The sequence below is a fragment of the Thalia democratica genome, chromosome 3 (genome assembly GCF_965202585.1).
Source record: "Thalia democratica chromosome 3, ktThaDemo2.hap1.1, whole genome shotgun sequence".
Taxonomy (NCBI): Eukaryota; Metazoa; Chordata; class Thaliacea; order Salpida; family Salpidae; genus Thalia; species Thalia democratica.
Genome location: NC_139167.1, coordinates 19,781,187 through 19,798,690, shown reverse-complemented (window position 1 = coordinate 19,798,690; position 17,504 = coordinate 19,781,187). Strand labels below are relative to the sequence as shown.

Here is a 17,504-nt window from a genome sequence, read left to right as displayed (position 1 = left end):
TTGAAAAAAAATATATTTTAAGTTAGAATATAATTAAAGAATTAGAAAAGAATATTTTGTTTGTTAGCTTCTATTTCCTATTATGCCTTTGTTTTTTGTTTATTAAATACTTATATACTTAAGTATAAGTTTAACTTTGGTTTTTGAAAGGTATATTATAGCTTTTTTAAAACGCTTTATCAGTTGAACACTAAAAGTTTCATGCTACCTAAAGTTTTAATTTTAAAAGAAAAAAAAGACTCCATACACATTTTAAACTATTTATACTTACATCTAATCGATTCGCTTAAAACTCAAACTTATACATTTTGTTTTTAATATTTAGATCTTACTAGTTATACAAACAAAACTTTACTACATTAACAACCATGAACTACTACCTCACACTACTAATACTATCTATGACGTCACAAATAGTCACATCCGGCCCAGTTCGAGTAAAGAAGGAAGCTCCTAAGGTCAGCATCGAAATAAGTCAACAGGAGCTTAGAAATTACATTAACTTACAGATAAGAAATTACAACGATGAACATCTTATTTGCAGGTTAGATTGCTCATGTAAACTAAGTATTTGTTTATAAATTTCAAATTTATCAAATTCTAAATATGAAAATTTTAATTTCTAAAAAATAATTCCGATTAAACCTTACATCAAATTGTTTAAGTTAGCATTTTGGGCATGCAGTACACTATGTACTTTTGCTTTTGATATATTGGTTAGTCAATGTCGTAAAATAATCTTTTACTTGTTTTAAATAGGACAGACCAGTACTGGCAAGAAGGAACCTGTAGACCCTGTGATGAAATATGTGGAATCGAAATAACCCAACTGTGTCAAAGAGAGTGTTCAGGTACTAAAAAATATTATAAAAGTATAATCAGTAGAATTAATTTTACTTTTACCTAGATTTAGTACAGTTTTTCTAGAAAAGATTACGTAATAAAGTATAAGTTACCTTTTGTACTGAGCTTTTAAACTGAATTTAATTCTTAATTGTTTTTTCAAATTTATCGAAAATGTAAATTTTTTATAGGATACCCATTATTAGTCCATAAGCGTAACGAATACGTGATCAACAGTGAACAAAACAACAATATTTTCAAAAACAGAATGATGATTTATGGGGTTTTGGCATTACTAGTTGCCATAATAGTTATGCAAGCAGTGTCTTTATGCAGGACCGGTGATCAACCTGATACAAAATCTGGTATGTTGCTTGTTTCAACATGTAGCAAGAAAAATTTGTACCTCAAGTATAAGTTACTTTAGATAAATTTTACTGATATAATTAAGTAGCAATATTTAAGAAACAAAATAAATGTTTAGATAAATCATTTACGACTTAATCAGTTATAATCTTTATGAAAGTCTAAATTTTAAACATTAGTAAATGTCAATTAGATGACGGAGTTAACGAGAGTACGATGCCAGTTTCAACTACAAGGTCTCAAAGAAGGGAAAATCCCCTAAACAACACTGAAAGAAGACCATTCATTCCACCACAGCAGGGATGTAATACCGGACATGCTTTAGGAAGCAACCAACAGAGACGATTCAACAACTTTCCAATTACCCATGATGTTGCATACAGCAGCCAGCAATCTTTAAATAGATGAAAAGTTTAAACTTTAAAGCTTGGAAGTTTTAAATAACGTTGAACAATAGAAAGAACGGTTACTAGATGATTAATTACCGTATATGAATGAATTTTAAGTTTAAAGTTAAAAAATAAGAAAGTAAAATGCTATACAGTTAAATAAAGTATTATATTCGATATTTTTTAAAAGTTTGTTAGTGTTTATAGTTTAAGTGTACTGCTAATTTTCAAAAACTATTTGTTTGAATATTGCTACATAACATATACTTCGAATTAAATTTATTTTATACTGAGTATTTAGTTTTTTATTTTCTGTTTTTTTTTAGGGTTTTTTCAAAATATTTGCTTTATATTTTATATACTAATTCTAAATTAATGAGCTATTTATTTTAACAAAGTTGACTTTAGCTATGCAATGACCAAAACATCTGCTTTAAGAATTAAATATAATTTTAACTTATATTACGTTTACTTTTTGGGAGTATTTATCTACCTGATTTCTTATTGTTACTAAACTATTTAGTTTTTTAAGTTTTTAAAAGCTAAGTTTTCAACAATTACACATTTTTTACAAAATTATTTTAAATTAGCTTTACATTATGTAAAAATCTAATGTTAAAGTTTAAAAACTATTTACGATAAATTCTACAAGTTTACTTGTCGTATTGCTTTAAAATTTTGACAAAACTTAATCGTTATAAGAATTTATTTTTTTAATTTATTTTTATTTATAAACTTCAAATAGTTTTAACATTGATCAATATTTTTTTGGTATATTTCTGTGAATAAAAATCATATAAGATTGTTATTTTTGTTTTCTTTAACTATATACGCTATGTCATAAAGTAAAGAACAAATTTTTGTGTAGAATACTACAGTATTTTATTATATAAAGCATGTTCAAACCAACAACAGCTCAAAAAAGTCTATTAATTTTAGGCTAATCTGAAAAGCTGAACAACAAAGCTAAGAAAACAAAATTGTTATCTGTTTAAAAAAACCCTTAACTAAATTTTAGCTTGTTTCTTGTATTAGCAAAATGAAGTTGGTAAGTTATTTGGTTTTGATTTTGTATTTGTTATTTTTCAAATAATTTAAAGGATGTTTTAATCGATTTCGATACCTAAGAGAAATTAAACTTTAAGCGACAATGTAAATAAATACAAAGTAAATATTACAAAATTGTTTTTCACTTTAGCGGATATGAGCTGTCTCTTTTGTTGTTTACTTTGTAATGAGATTTAAAGTTCAATGTTTCTAATTTATTTAGAAATAACTAAATTTCTTTCGTTTTTTTTCTTCTAGTTTTATAGGACGACAACTACAGCTTACATTAATTCATAGCTTACAAAACTATCGTTGATTAAAAAACTCGTGCTTATACTGTAAATTTGAATTATAAGCTTATGTAGAGTATTATTTTTTGCTACTACTAACAGCATAAACACCTATATTTAATAAAAAGTATAACTTACAAAATAAACTAACATAAGTACTAGAAGTAAATAACTAATTGCAAAAAGTTAAAACATTTAAAAAAAATCATAAGTATGTAAATTAAACTAAACAAAATATCGGTTTTAGCTTTGGTTCTTGTAATTTTTGTAATTGTAAGAAGTTAACTAAATACTATCTGTTAAATTAATACAAATGTATTAAATTAAGTACAAATGTTTTTATTCCGTTTGTGCCTTAAAATTCATCATAAGTCTGGAAAAAGGTTGCTAAATTTATTTATTAAAAATAAATTAGTTGAAACAAATTTTGTCTAAATTTCTCATAATACATAAAACTTTAAGTTTATTTTTTTCAACAACTTGGTAAGCTACTGTTTAAATTAAAACATTTAAACTGACATTAGTATATTTAAAAACAAGTGTAGCTTTCTGTTCAAAAATAGTGTGTAAAGAAAGAAATTTGTAATATTAAACATGTATTTCCTGTATTTTTATCTTTATCAGTATGAAAAACATTATATGAGTTTTGTATAATATTTTTATTAAGATTTCGTTTTAAGAAATGATATTTTTTAAATAGGTACATTTACCTTTAAAGAAAATATTGTAGTTAAATTTCTTTAAAAAAAGTGTTCTCACCCGTTGTTATATCATCGCATGTAAAACCACTGCAAGATATTTTATTAAAATTCTTGCCTAAGCGAAAAAAAAAAATTCTCCTAATTATTGAAGCATGCTTTAACTGTGGAAAATATAGAGGTGTGTTTATATTTTCTCAAATCGTAAAATAACAAATTTATAGCGTTGTTATTTTATTTATAAAACTATCATATAATTTATAAAGTTTTTGTTATTTGTTGTTAATACGTTTTGTAATTTGAATACAAAAGTTTATACTTTCTCAAATCGTAAAATAACAAATTTAAAGCGTTGTAATTTTGTTTATGAAATTATATTTTTTTATATAAAGTTGTTTTAATGTATTTATTAATACGGTTCGTACTTTGATAAAAAGTTTTGGCGAAATATAAAACTAAAAGTGTTTAATAAGTTACATGTAAAAAAATATTTATAGTAAAAAAAACTTATCAATTGCTGAGACTCTTTATAATAAAGTTTATCATACATTGGATATTTGAAATCTAGTATACATTTTCGAATTGAACAAGCTTATAGAATGCTTTTAAGCTTAAATATGTTTTATATAAAGCTCTTTGAGATCTATAAATTCTTTTAAAAGTTTTTTTTTATGATGCTTGCATTCTCTTACTCATTTAAACTGTAATTATTAAAATTTTCAGTTTTTTTTATTTCAAGTAGTAACTTCAAGCGAAAACGTATTTTTTAATGTAAATCACCAGGTCGATTCTAAATATTTGTTAAACTTGTTTCTCAACTTAATCGAACAAAAGATTATTTTCCGTTTTATTGTAAATTGAACAATAAATTAAAGATAATTCGTGTCATAAAGTGTTTTGTATAAAAAATTATCAAGGTATTAACTTATTATGGATATTTTAGAACCTTATCAGATTTTTAGCAGACAAAAAACTAATTTATAAATAAAAATTAACCTATTAAACTTTGTATAATAAACTTAGAATATCAATTAAAATGTTTAAACCTATAAATGATTTCATCCTAAACCTAATTTTTAATTTAACATCAAACATAAACAACGTACTAAAAATACAAGTTAACAAAATAAACATCAAAGATACTTAAGCTATTAAAAGATTTGTCACAAACTATGCTAAAACTTTTCTTACTGTTTTGGAGAAATAGCGTTTTTTATTTAATAAGTGTTGAAGTTATGTTTTTGAAAACTTCAAATCATAAAATTCTGATTTTTTGTTATATAACATTGTGCATAATTTGATTACACAACCTTAAAGATTTAAAGCTTTAAGTACAATAAATCTAAAGTTGTAGTAGTTTTCTTTTTTTAGATAAAATTAATGTACCTTAAATCATAAAATACAAAACTAACTCAAATATTGTAAACATATTTTTTTTATTTTTGCTTATTTCTATACTAAACACTAAATACTATTTTTTTTAGTAAGCAGGTTAATATCTATATAAAGCTACGTTTTTGCCTACATCTGCTCTAGTACTTTTAGGTTTCGCATACATTTATAAAAATAAGTAGAGCATGGAAAATCCTTGTGACATTCGATTCTTTAATACCTTATATAAATAGATTAGTTTTCAACAAGTCTATAGTAACGGAAGTTTGTTTAACAGTTTTTAAAAGTAGTTATAACAAGTAGATGTTATAGAGCTATTTTTATCTAGAACTTTTTTAGCAACATTTTAAACCAACTTTAGATACAAAGGTTAAAACTTTAATTTTAGAGCTATTCATATATAAACCTTTTATTTATTTTTAGGTTAAATATATTAAATCTGTTATTTTAAGATTAAAGTGAAGCTATGAACTAAATATACTATTTTATTGAGATGCTAAAGAACTGCGACTAAAATGAATTAACTGCCATCAAGAAAATGCTTTAAATTCTTTAATAGTAATCATATTAATATACAAAAACTTAAATTAAACGAGTTAAGACTTTTTTACTAACTATTTTTCATATTTAATAAAGCAAAATCTCTTATGATAAGGTAAAAAAAAGAAATTATTTTAATAGAAACTATATAAACTTCAAAAGTTTTGGTTTTTTATGTACACGAAAGTATATATTTTTTCATTACAACCTAGTTTAACATTTGAACATAAAATTTAGTGGTTTAAAAAGTACATATAAAATTAACAATGTTTTCTTACAAATATTTAAGTTTATTAATTTACTTTGAGTAATTATATTTTGTTGTAAGATTTAGGTAATATTTGATTTTTTTTTTTAAATATTTATATTTTAAATTATCAAAATAGTTTTACAGTAAATGTTTATTTATAATATTTTAATTTTGTATGATACCTAAGAAACTAAAAAACGAAACTCAAATAAAAGAAACTCAAAGAAAAAAATTGCAAAGATACTTATTCTAATATATCGTAGATATAAACATCATTTCCTTTTTGAAATAAGTGCAAATAAGTCTAAAGAGTTGAATGACAGAAAATTAACTAAATAATTACAACAAAAACGAACACTTATCGAAACTGTTTTACACGAATTAAAGTACTTTAAAAGTAAAATTTAAAAAAATTTTCGATTTACAGCTTAGGCTGTTACCCCTACAAAAATTACAGAAAGTTTTCCATTTAACAGTTACGCATGTTGGAAGCACGTGTAAACCATCTATCATACATATTATTTTCCAACAAAAGATCATACCGTATTTGAAAATATTTTGATAAGCCTTAATCGAAACATGTGTATAGTCCGTATTTAGTAGTTTTCTCAAAAATTTTTAGTTTTAAAATATTGTTGATGTTTATGTAAGTTCTGAAAAAACTTACGTTTTTTTTTACATTATTTTTTACAGTCTTTTACTTTAGCTTGGTTGTTTTCAAGCAGTAAACTGAATTACTTTGTATTACTTATCTTAAAAAATTATAAAAATAGAAGTTCGTCTACAACAGGTTATACGCAGAAAAATTAAATAAACAAAGATTTAATAAGCTAACTTAAACTTTCCTTTTAGAGTACATAAAAGACCCTTAACAAATAAAACAGAGTATTTAACACCATTACCAAACATACTTACGTTTTTACACGTAAAAATTAACTATTGTATTAAATAACTTTCAACAAAAGACTTTAACGTAATTTGTAAAAATTTACGTACATAAATATTTACTTATATGGAATGTTATTAACTTTAAGTATAATTGCTTGTCATAATCTAGTTATAAAGCTTTGTTCTAAGTTTTCACAATAGTCATGTAAACAAAAAAACGGGTCGTTTTTATTAAGCAAATTTTATATTTGTTAAAGTTATTTATAGATTTTTTTAAAGTTCTGCTAACATTTTAAAGGTGTTAATTCAAAAATAAACTGTTTTTATTCCACAATGAACTGTTCTACATCATTAAAAACAATAAGAGGCTGTTTAAATAGTTTGTGCTAACCCACTATTTGTTTTTGATAAATGTAAAAAATAAGTTTAGCGAAAGTTGTTTGTTTTGTAAATTTTGGTGCAAAAATGTTATTTATACTCAGAATTAAATAAAACAAGCAAGAATGAATACATTAAGTAATTAAAAATTACCACTATAAATTACTGAATAAAAACCTGAACATAGATAATGATATAAACAAATATGAATATAAATATAAATCTGAATAAATTAAATAAAATGTTTCACACCATTAACAATATGCGTATTCTGTTTTAAACTGGACTACTATTGTAAATATTTAGACTTATTTTGCTACAATTTTCTAATCAAAGTTTATAATGTAATGTGCTTATTGCTATCGTGCATAATACCTTATTTTGTAATCTAAATGATCTTTTTTTTCTTTATTCTAGTTAAAAGTTTTGTCTTAGTTTTAAATAACAGCTCTGTAAATAACACTAAGTAAACTTTGTTAATATTCAAGTTATTCGTTGAATTTGTAAAAGTGTTCTAAAGTTTTATTTACTTTATATTGCTTAGTATTACCTACACAAAATCAATGTTAAAATTTTAAGAAGTTTTCGATTATAGTCAATTCAATACTTAAGCAATTTGGAGTACTAGCATGACTTATATTAATTAAAATATTTAGACTGTTGACTTAAAAAAAAATTAAAATATAATCTTATCATATTTCATAAACTAGATATACTATTCAAAACTTTTTTAACCTTTATCCAGTTCTTATATTTATTATAAGTTAAGTTTTTTTTATAAGTTTCTTACTTTTATGTTAAAGGTAAACAAACAAGTTATTTCTAACTTGTCTATTTTATTGTAAAAAATGTAACTAATTTTGAATAAAGGTGACCTACCCTCCCCTATGGCCTTACATAGAACTGATTTATAAAAAAAAGAAACTTTTCATCAAAAAAGTTGTTGTATAGATTTTAATAAATTTTAAACAAACTTTTATACTTTAGCTGAGTTCTTCTATCTTCAAAATCAAGTATAATGTTAAATCAGTTATATGTTCAACTAAACTCGCGAGTCAAAAAGTTTATCTTTTGAATAAAGAGAATTTTACAGATGATAAAATGTGGTTAAGTAAAGTTTAGATTTGACCATAAAAGTTAAAGCTTTTAATACCTGTGATTTATTAGCTTCCTAATAAAAACTTAAACAAATTGTTAATTTTACTGATCGTGTTGAATTTTTAATTTTTTACTTGATTTTTAAGAAAATTTTTAAGTAGCAATAATTTTGTTTATTTTTTAACTTTGTGTTTAAATATTTGTGTATGAAATAAAACATTTTAAACATTTTTTACGATACAATTAGTCTTTTTATAACTTATGTATATTTTATGTGTGTTATAACCACCTGAGTTCAATCTTAGATTTGTCTGTTTTTTTTTACTGACTTGTACGCTTTAAGTTACTCAACTGTAATGTATCAACTGTGTAAGTATTTATACAACTTTACTACAGTAACCTGCCATCTAGGTATGCACTTTGAACACAGGAAAAAGTGCGTACTTAACCATCAGTGCATACCTAGGAATTTTGGTCTTTAATTTCCTCCATTAAGTCTTATACAGACATGTTAAAAACCACTAAAATTTACAAACAACTCTTATCTGTTTTTATTTATATGTAATTAGTCATAAGGTATTTAATTTTTTTTTTGTTTAATAAATAAACTGTACTACTTTTGTTTCGAATATCGCATTTGATGTACATCTTGTAAATTCATAACATGATTTTTGGTTCCTTAAGTTTTAATTTATTTAGTTATAATACAGTATAAATTATTCTACTTTTATATCTTTAATATAGGTTTGTTTTTAATTTATAAATGAAAACTTATTGCATTTTGAACACTGCGTTTTTCTGCTAAAAAGTGCGTACAATACCGGCAGTTCTTACTTAGGATGTGCTTAGGATGGCAGGATACTCATACTGTATTTGATTTTTATATATTTTGTATTTAGTGGTTGATACTTCAGTTTTACTTCTTTCAAAATTTCTAATAAATAAATAGCCGTTTATAAATTTTTCATTGTAGAATAAAAAAACGTTAATTTTGTTTTTTTAGCATTAAAATAACTAGAAAAAGAACATATCTATTATATATCTGACTTTGACACAAACTATAGATAGGGGATTCTCTTTTATTTTTATTCAAAAGCTAAACAGCTAATTACTATAAAAAAGAATTTATTATAAAGAGGAATTGACTAATAAAACTATTTCTGTTTTAATTTGATTATTTTTGTCTGTAATTTAAAACTTATAAAAACTATTGGCTAAAGAAAATATAGTTAAACTTTTCTAGAAAAGTTTTAAGTTGTAAATGTTCAAAATAACACTGCTATCTATGACTTTAAAACAACCAATACAAACTTATCTTCAACTAAAGTCTTTAAAGATTTTTGTTGCTGAAAATCTAAAATAAAGCCACCATATTAATCACCTTTACCGAATTGCATCAACTACATCTTTTTAAGTTTTAAGAAGAGTTTTAAGTCAACGGTTATAAACACCCTTAAAAAGTTGTTTCTCAGTTACATTCGTCATAAGTTGGAATAAAACACACCAATCTGGTCTCCATACTTGAAAAAAGATATTATTAATATAAAATCTGTTCCAAGAAATATACCAGATTAATATTCAACCTCTGCAATATTTTTTATACCTTTTAACTTGATAGACTAACAAAACTTAATACTAAATCTTTAGAATACAGGAGACTTGAATTTGACCTCATTATTTTTCAAACTAGTTAATGGTAAAACTACAATTAATATACAATCAATCTTTGAAACTTATAGAATTAATTATTTACTAATAGGAAATAGCAAAAGTTTAAATGCAAACATCATTTTAATAATGAGGCTTGACGTAATTTTCATTTTAGCTGTTAGTTTAAGTATGGAACGAACTTCCAAATGATTTAATTTCTTGCAAAAAAATTGAAGAATTTCGATTAAACTTAAAATAGTTTGATTTAAATAAAATTTTGTTAGTAAAATTATTAATTTTTATTTTATCAACCGTTGATTTAATTTTAAATTTAACTTAGTCAATAGTTCAAGTTTAAATCAGCGCCTTTCCTCTATCAATCATTTGTGATGTGTTTTTTTTTTCCAATATGTGAAATGATTATTAATCTGGTCAGGTTATTTTTGATGTGCTTGGGGCTTTAGAATTTTATTTTTTTTGTTAGTCAATTCATTTAAATGTTTCATGAATGATTGTTCTACATAAAAGCGTAAATAAGTATAAGTTTCAGGTTAAAAAACTTGCTTTTTAAGTTGATATATAAATTTATATATATTATATCACAATAAGTTTTCATCTTTGTTTTAAACAATGAACTTTTTGTTTTATTTTATTTTTTATTTATTTCGTTATGTGTCTTTTTGTTTAAAGTGGCTTAAGTCCATCATATTGTCAATAAACTTGCAATAATAATAACTATCAAAAACTAGTTCTTCTGAAACTAGTTAAGTTTTATTACACTCTTTTATGAAAGTTTGATTTTTATTTATCGAAAATTCTGTGCAACGCAAAATCTTTTTATGCACACTAATGTTCTTAGGTGCTATAGACACAGAACTATAAATTACTAATTGTAACAAAAGGTTTATAACTTTAAAAAAATGGACAAAACTTATCAAATAGTTTTTATTTATATAGTTGGTAGATGTACTACTAACATTTCGTGAACAATGTAATGATTTAATAAGTTATATTATTAGCAGTCTATCTATAAGATAACTTTTAGTTTTTGTTTTATAACTTCGATCAAAATTAATTTTCTATATGAAACAGTACAACACGCGTTTCGATTTATTTAAATTACTATTATTTAGAAGTTTATTTGGAAAATTAAATTTCGCTCAAAGAGCTCGTCATTGCATAATAAAATAAAAGTTTCGTACTAAATACGAATTATTACCTCTTTTTTTAACTTAAAACTTAACTAAAAATAGTAAATCTGCTTTAGTATAAAGAAAACATATAGTTGATAACAAGCTGTTTTACTGTGTACATATATCTAAATTGACAATAAATTTGGCCAAATAAAATCTAAGTAATCTTTTTACAATTTAAAAGAAAACTAGTCTTCAAAAAGATTCAAACATGACAATAATTTTTCTGTAGCAGATTGTTGGAACTTGTTGGGGATGTTTCTGCCATTTGAAATACTTTTTTACGTTAGATATCAGGTCCATTTGTGCAAAGTTCTAATATGTATCAAGTTGTTGAACAAAGTATGCTAATAGTCATGTCAAATAAAAAATAATACGTTTATAACTACTATTATGCGCTAAATTGCAACACACAACCACCAACAACAGTTCGTGTGACATTTTGCAAAGTAGTTTTGTCACTATTAGGACATAACCACGACAAAATTGTTGTGTCAGACCTTTCGTACTGAAGAATTGTTTGGATAACAAGTTTAATGAGTGATTGCGTAAAATTAATTTCAGACTTACTGAACGTAATATCCTAAACAAGTAGAAGTTATCTAATGCAAAAATGAACCTAAAATATTATAGCTATTGAGCCAACGCTTTTAGTTTAATATATTGTAATAAGTTATCTTAAATTTAGTAACTTACTCTTGTTTTTTACATATTGTGAGAAGTTATCTTAAGTTTGCAACTTGCGCACCTTTTTAGACTTAATGTCTACTAAATGTTAATATTTCAATTTAGTTGTATAGTATTAAATAAGAAAAAATTAATACTGTTTACTTGATGTTAAAAAAGAGGTTATCTAATGCAGAAATATTGATTACTTAAATGATATACTTATTGAATAAACGCTTTTAGTTTTATATATTGTAAAAAGTAATCCTAAATGTTGTAACATTTAGGATAACTGGTTTTATATAAACTAGTGTCTAAAAACTTTTAATGTAGCAATTGCGAAAAAACACATTTTGCGGAATTAAGAAAAAATTGACAAATGTTCACGGAGGCACTTCTCGATTTTTAAAAATAAGAAAATTGTCAAGAAGTGATAAACATTTACAAAAAAACAGTTAATTTTTTTAAACTGAAAACGAGCTAAGTTAGTTATAGCTTTAAACAGGTAGTACTTTTGCTTTTTAAAACTTTGAAAACATTTTTGTTTAATCAACACGGTGAAACGCGCTTTAGCTCAATAAATTGGATGCCGTGTAGATATTTGTTACATATTTCAACGGTTTTAACTTGTTACCATCTTTATTTACAAACATATCATCAAGTGTTGAGTTTTGAACATTAATAAACTAGTTAAAACTGTTTAAAGTTAAAAAATTTAAAGTGTTAACAGGTAAGTACTTTTAGCTAAATTTAAACACATTCCTTTTTATTTCGCCAGTATATTTTATATGGTACATTACGTTACTACAGCAATTGCATATTATACGGATGTAGTATCATTAAATCGGTATAATCCTGTTAATGTATTTTCAATGTTAACGTTTTCAATCGTTTAACTAATGTTTACTTGCTTAATGCTATACATAAAATTATATATGTTGTAGATTAGCATGAAATAGTCTACAGTAAAGTTAATAAATTTAAAAAAAGATAAATAGAAAGATTGGTTTATTTTTAGTTTTGAATGCTTAAGTTATTTGATTAACACAAAAGTGGTTATTGGTTATTTTTTGTGTTTATTTGAAAATTGTCAAGTTAGTTTCTGTAAGAATTCAAGCAACAACATTCATTCTGGCATATGTTGTTTTATCATTGAAAGCCGTTTATTTAAAACACTGTAAATTGTAGATACAGTTGAAAAAACTCCCTCGGTCCGCAGTTGTTGAAAATAATTTTTTAATAAAAGTGTTAGTACTATTTCAAAATAAAAATGAGATAAAGTTTGCAATAGCAAAGAACTTATTTGTAATTTTTGAATTAAATGCCTAATTATAAGTTATTTTTCACCGTTAAGTCGCTTATATTTGCTTTGTTGCCAACTGCTGTTACAAACTAAAAATAATAACCCGATAAACAAAATAAAGCAAAAAGTGATAAGTTATGCAAGTTTCAAAATTGTAGCTAGTAATGCGAAATAAATACTTCTGAATTTTATTATTTTTTTTTTATAAAAATACATTATTCCACAAAAGAGGTCAATTGTTACGTCATTTCATCGAAGTTTGAGAAAAAAATTAACAAATTTTATTTGAAAAAAAAGATGATCCTGAACTAACGATGCTTACTTCAGTAAATTTGTTTTTGGCCTTGGCAGCCATTTTTTGCTGCATAAATTCCGGCGCGTGCCAGATGAAATTCGCAGACAGGGCCGGGAGCATGAATGGGGTTGAATACGCGGCCAACCTGAGAATGGGCCACGACAGAGGGGGGCGACGTATTTGGAGCAAGAGAGGCGCCGGAACCATCGTCGGGAGCCGTTGGATCCTGACCTGCGCCCATTTCTTCTTCGATCACAGGTTCAGAGACGGCCAGGAGCAGCACCGGGCCAACTACGCCAGAGCCGTGGTCGGTCACACCAGGTGGAGAGAAGACGCCGCTCACGACGCGCTCAAAGTCGTCGTTCATTCCGCCTACGACAGGCATCGGCATTTCAGCGGGTACGATATCGCGCTTGTGGAGTTTCGGGCGGCCATCGACGACGGACAGGACGTGAGACCCGTCGCGCTGCCGTTGGACGGCGAGGCGAGCTTGTACGACAGAGACTGCTACACGAGCGGTTGGGGACAGGTTGGCGTGGACGAACCCACGGAAGAATTGCACACCGCCTGCCTCACGGTGGCCGACAACAAGGACGACATGCAGGGAGATCCCCTGTACAGGTTGTACGACCTTCAGGACAAACTGCTGGTGGTGGACCGGGACGCGCTGGGCTTGGACGACGAATTCAACGAAGAGTACGATCCGGGAGAAGCGCGGGCCGCCTGCCACGGTGACTCGGGCGCCGGGCTCATTTGTTACGTGCCGGACCGCCTCGGAGGCGGGGAAGTCGCCCGCGTGTACGGCGTCGTGACGGGAGGACCCGACGGTGTATTCGACAGAGAGCACTTTGGCTCTCTTGGCACCTACACCCTCCCGGTGGTCTACACGAGCGTCGCCCACCACTTGGACTGGGTGCGGGCCGAGATGCGGGGCGGTGACCGGCAAAACGGGTTCGTGGTGCCCAGTCCTCCTGGAAACCTCGTGGCACCTGGACAAAGAAACCTACCACCCAGGCAAAACTTACCAGGAAACCTAGCACCCAGGCAAAACTTACCGAGAAACCTAGAACCCAGGCAAGGTTCACCGAGAAGACAAGATCCAAGACCAAATAGACAAGGAAGGAATCAAAATGAATTCAGACCAGATTTGTAATGACTCGTGTCTCTGCGCTTTGTGTTTCAATTTGTCTTGTAAAAGATTTAAATTCTCTCACTGAATAACCTAATCGTTTAAACGTAATAACTAAATTGAAAGACACAGGATAAAGTTGTTGATAATATAAATCTTAAAGAAATAAAATGACCTGTTGATGTTAGTGCATATATTATTAATAAATTTATAACCTCTGGAAACTTTTGAAGTATTAAGCTATAACTATTATTTCTGACAACAAAATCCTATTATCAACATAGTAATACTCTTAAAAAGCTCTTTATTTGCTAAGATTTTAGGTAAACTTTTAATATTTTAGAATATTTTGAAGTTTGATGCAACAAAGCAATAATTAAAAACAGACTAAAATATTTTTACGTTTTACAAGCTACAAATCAAAAACTTTAAAAAATGTTTTACGATACGACTCAATTTTTCGACACCTTGCCATTTTGGTAAAATGATCTACTGTTTAATTATGCTAAACAAATTAAATAACTTAAATTGAGATATTTAGAGTTTTAATTTAGTAAGTAGAATTACAAACGTATTTATTTAAATAGATTACAAAACCAACGAAATATACATTCATAAAATAAAAATATCAAGTTTAGAAAATGGTAAACTCCAAAGTATTTTTAAGCTTAAGGAAGTTTAAATATTTAATTTAAAGTCAGTTAAAATTGTAGCTAATCTTTTGAAATTTAATCATTTATTTTAAAAGTTCGAAAGGGTCGAAAGTAAGCCTAAGACTAAACATCCTTGATTAAGACCAGTTTTTACAAGTTCCTGTACAAAGAATTCATTTTATTTTAAATTTCTACAACAAAAATTTACTTTAAATTTTTTATAGTAATTTTATCGCATTAAGAATAAAAAAAAATAAACGATAAGTAGTGAGCTTGACAAAAATTTTCATTAATAAAAGTAAACTAAATGCGGATGTAACTAAACATTGTATGACTTTTATTTATTTTAAACGTATTAAATTGCTTAAGTTTGAATTAACAAGGATAGGACAAGTTATGTTTTTAAATTTTTATGTTTGTAAATAGCTTTAAACAGAAACTTTTTATTGACATTTAAAGCTTAGTTAGCATACATAAAGTACTTGTCTACACCTTTTCACATTCCTCATTATATTTGCTTGACTGCTTAAGTCATTTTGTTTGATTGAAGAGTGTGTGGTTTTTCAATTCTTTAGACATCCCATTCCAAGCTTTTTAAATATTTTCATAACGTGCTAAACTGCAGACTCAAAAATTTCTTAAAAAACTTATACTCTATGAAATTAATAAATTTTTTATATGTAATAAATCTGAACAACTGTCTCTAATATCGCTCTTTAAAAATAGTCCGAATTTTTTTTTGAAAATCTTTATTCTGAAAGTATTTAGTCAAACATTTACACTAAATCGCGGTTTTTCAAAGTGGGCCATGACAGATACTCAGGGGGCCACGAACAGCAAAGAGGTCAAAAAAAAAGGGGGGCTATGAGCAGTAAATGAGCCACAGGGGGCCATAAGGTCATAGTTTGAAACTTACACTAGAAATTCTGGAGTTGCCTCTTCTTGAGTTGTTTCTTCTCAAGTTGCCTCTTCTCGAGTTGCTTCTTCTCGAGTTGCCTCTTCTCAAGGTGCTTCTTCTCGAGTTGCCTTTCCTTGAGATGCTTTTGTTGAAGTTGCCTCTGCTTGAATCGCCTGTGCTCTGCTTAGCTTTTTTTTTCATTTTTTTTTATAATAACTTGTGGAATGGTACTTAAACCTGTACTGTTTCAGGGAATTTTCAACTTAGCTTACTTACCGCAAGATATCGATTTTGCGGTAATTCTTGAAGAAATTTTGCTGTTTTGAGTTCATTTGCGGCAGTGAAGTAAGCAAAATGGTCGTTTTCTAAATTGGAGTTTTATAAGAGATTTTCTTCAAAAAATAACGAAAACGTTATAGATAATTAATTTTTTCTTACAAAATTTTAAGGTGGTGCAATTGCGGCAGTGCAACACCCCACGCGACGCCCCTGTTTAGTAGTACACGATACCAGCAGTTTTAATGTGCGTAACACCTCTTTTGTTTTATTAAAAACGAAATCATTGGACACAGAAAGAAACATTCATTGGTAAGGACTAGCCACTTTCGCTCGTTCGACTGCAAGATTTCGGGATAGCCAAAATTTAAACATTCGCACAAAGGCTAACGTTTATCGTTCCTGTGTATGCAGTACTCTGCTATACAGTAGAGAAACATGGACGTTGTCTAGCGTGCATGAGAAGAAAATCAATAACTTTCACCTACAACTCATTTGTCGCATCCTTAGAATTGCATAGCAACAAAAGATCACCAACGATGAAGTTTTTGACGTGCTATTTTTACCACCATGTACTTTACCCTCAGTCAGCGCAGGTTTTAGTGGTTCTGTAATGTTCTGAGCATGGGTGCTGAGCGAATCCCAAAGTCTCTGTTATATGGCGAGTTGGTCGTTGGTAAACGCAACTGAAATCGTCCAAAATTACTTTTTAAGGATGTATGCTAGCGCAATCTAAAAAGCTTGAGTATAAGAACTGATGAACTAGAGTTTCTTGCTAATGACCGCGCTAAATGAAGATCTACAGTACACAAAAGACGGAAAGAAATGAAATAGAATACTTTAAGAAAGCGAAAAAGATGAAGAAATGAGAACTAGAATTAATTTTTTAAAGTTTATTTGTACTTTTATTCATATTCTGTTTGTTTTATTTATTGCATCACTGTGCTTTTTATTATTTTTTGTAAAACTTTATTCCCTATGCACAATTACGCATAGCTGATCCCGACTGATAGCGGGCTTTTTATATTTGTTTATATTTAGATACGTACAAGAAAACAAGTTGGCCAAATGAAATTTAAATGTTTTTTTCAAATTATTTTTTATAATTTGACGAAAGTTAAATTCGGAAAACAAAAAATTTAAGTATAGTCTTTTTAACATGTTGTTTAAATTTATTAGGGAAGTTTCTACAACTGATATAATTTTTTTACGATAAGTATAAGGTCTTTACTTTTGTGTAATGTTTTAAAATAGGTCAAGTT

General features: G+C 27.3%; 1 protein-coding gene across 1 annotated transcript; it reads left to right on the top strand.

Annotated features, from left to right (window-relative positions):
* Nucleotides 1–368: 368 nt before the first annotated feature.
* LOC145832107 (uncharacterized) lies at nt 369–1,617 on the top strand. The gene is made up of 4 exons (XM_082939464.1): nt 369–544; nt 760–851; nt 1,035–1,208; nt 1,403–1,617. The coding sequence occupies exons 1-4, from the start codon at nt 369–371 to the stop codon at nt 1,615–1,617; spliced, it is 657 nt and encodes a 218-aa protein (XP_082795590.1).
* Nucleotides 1,618–17,504: the final 15,887 nt, after the last annotated feature.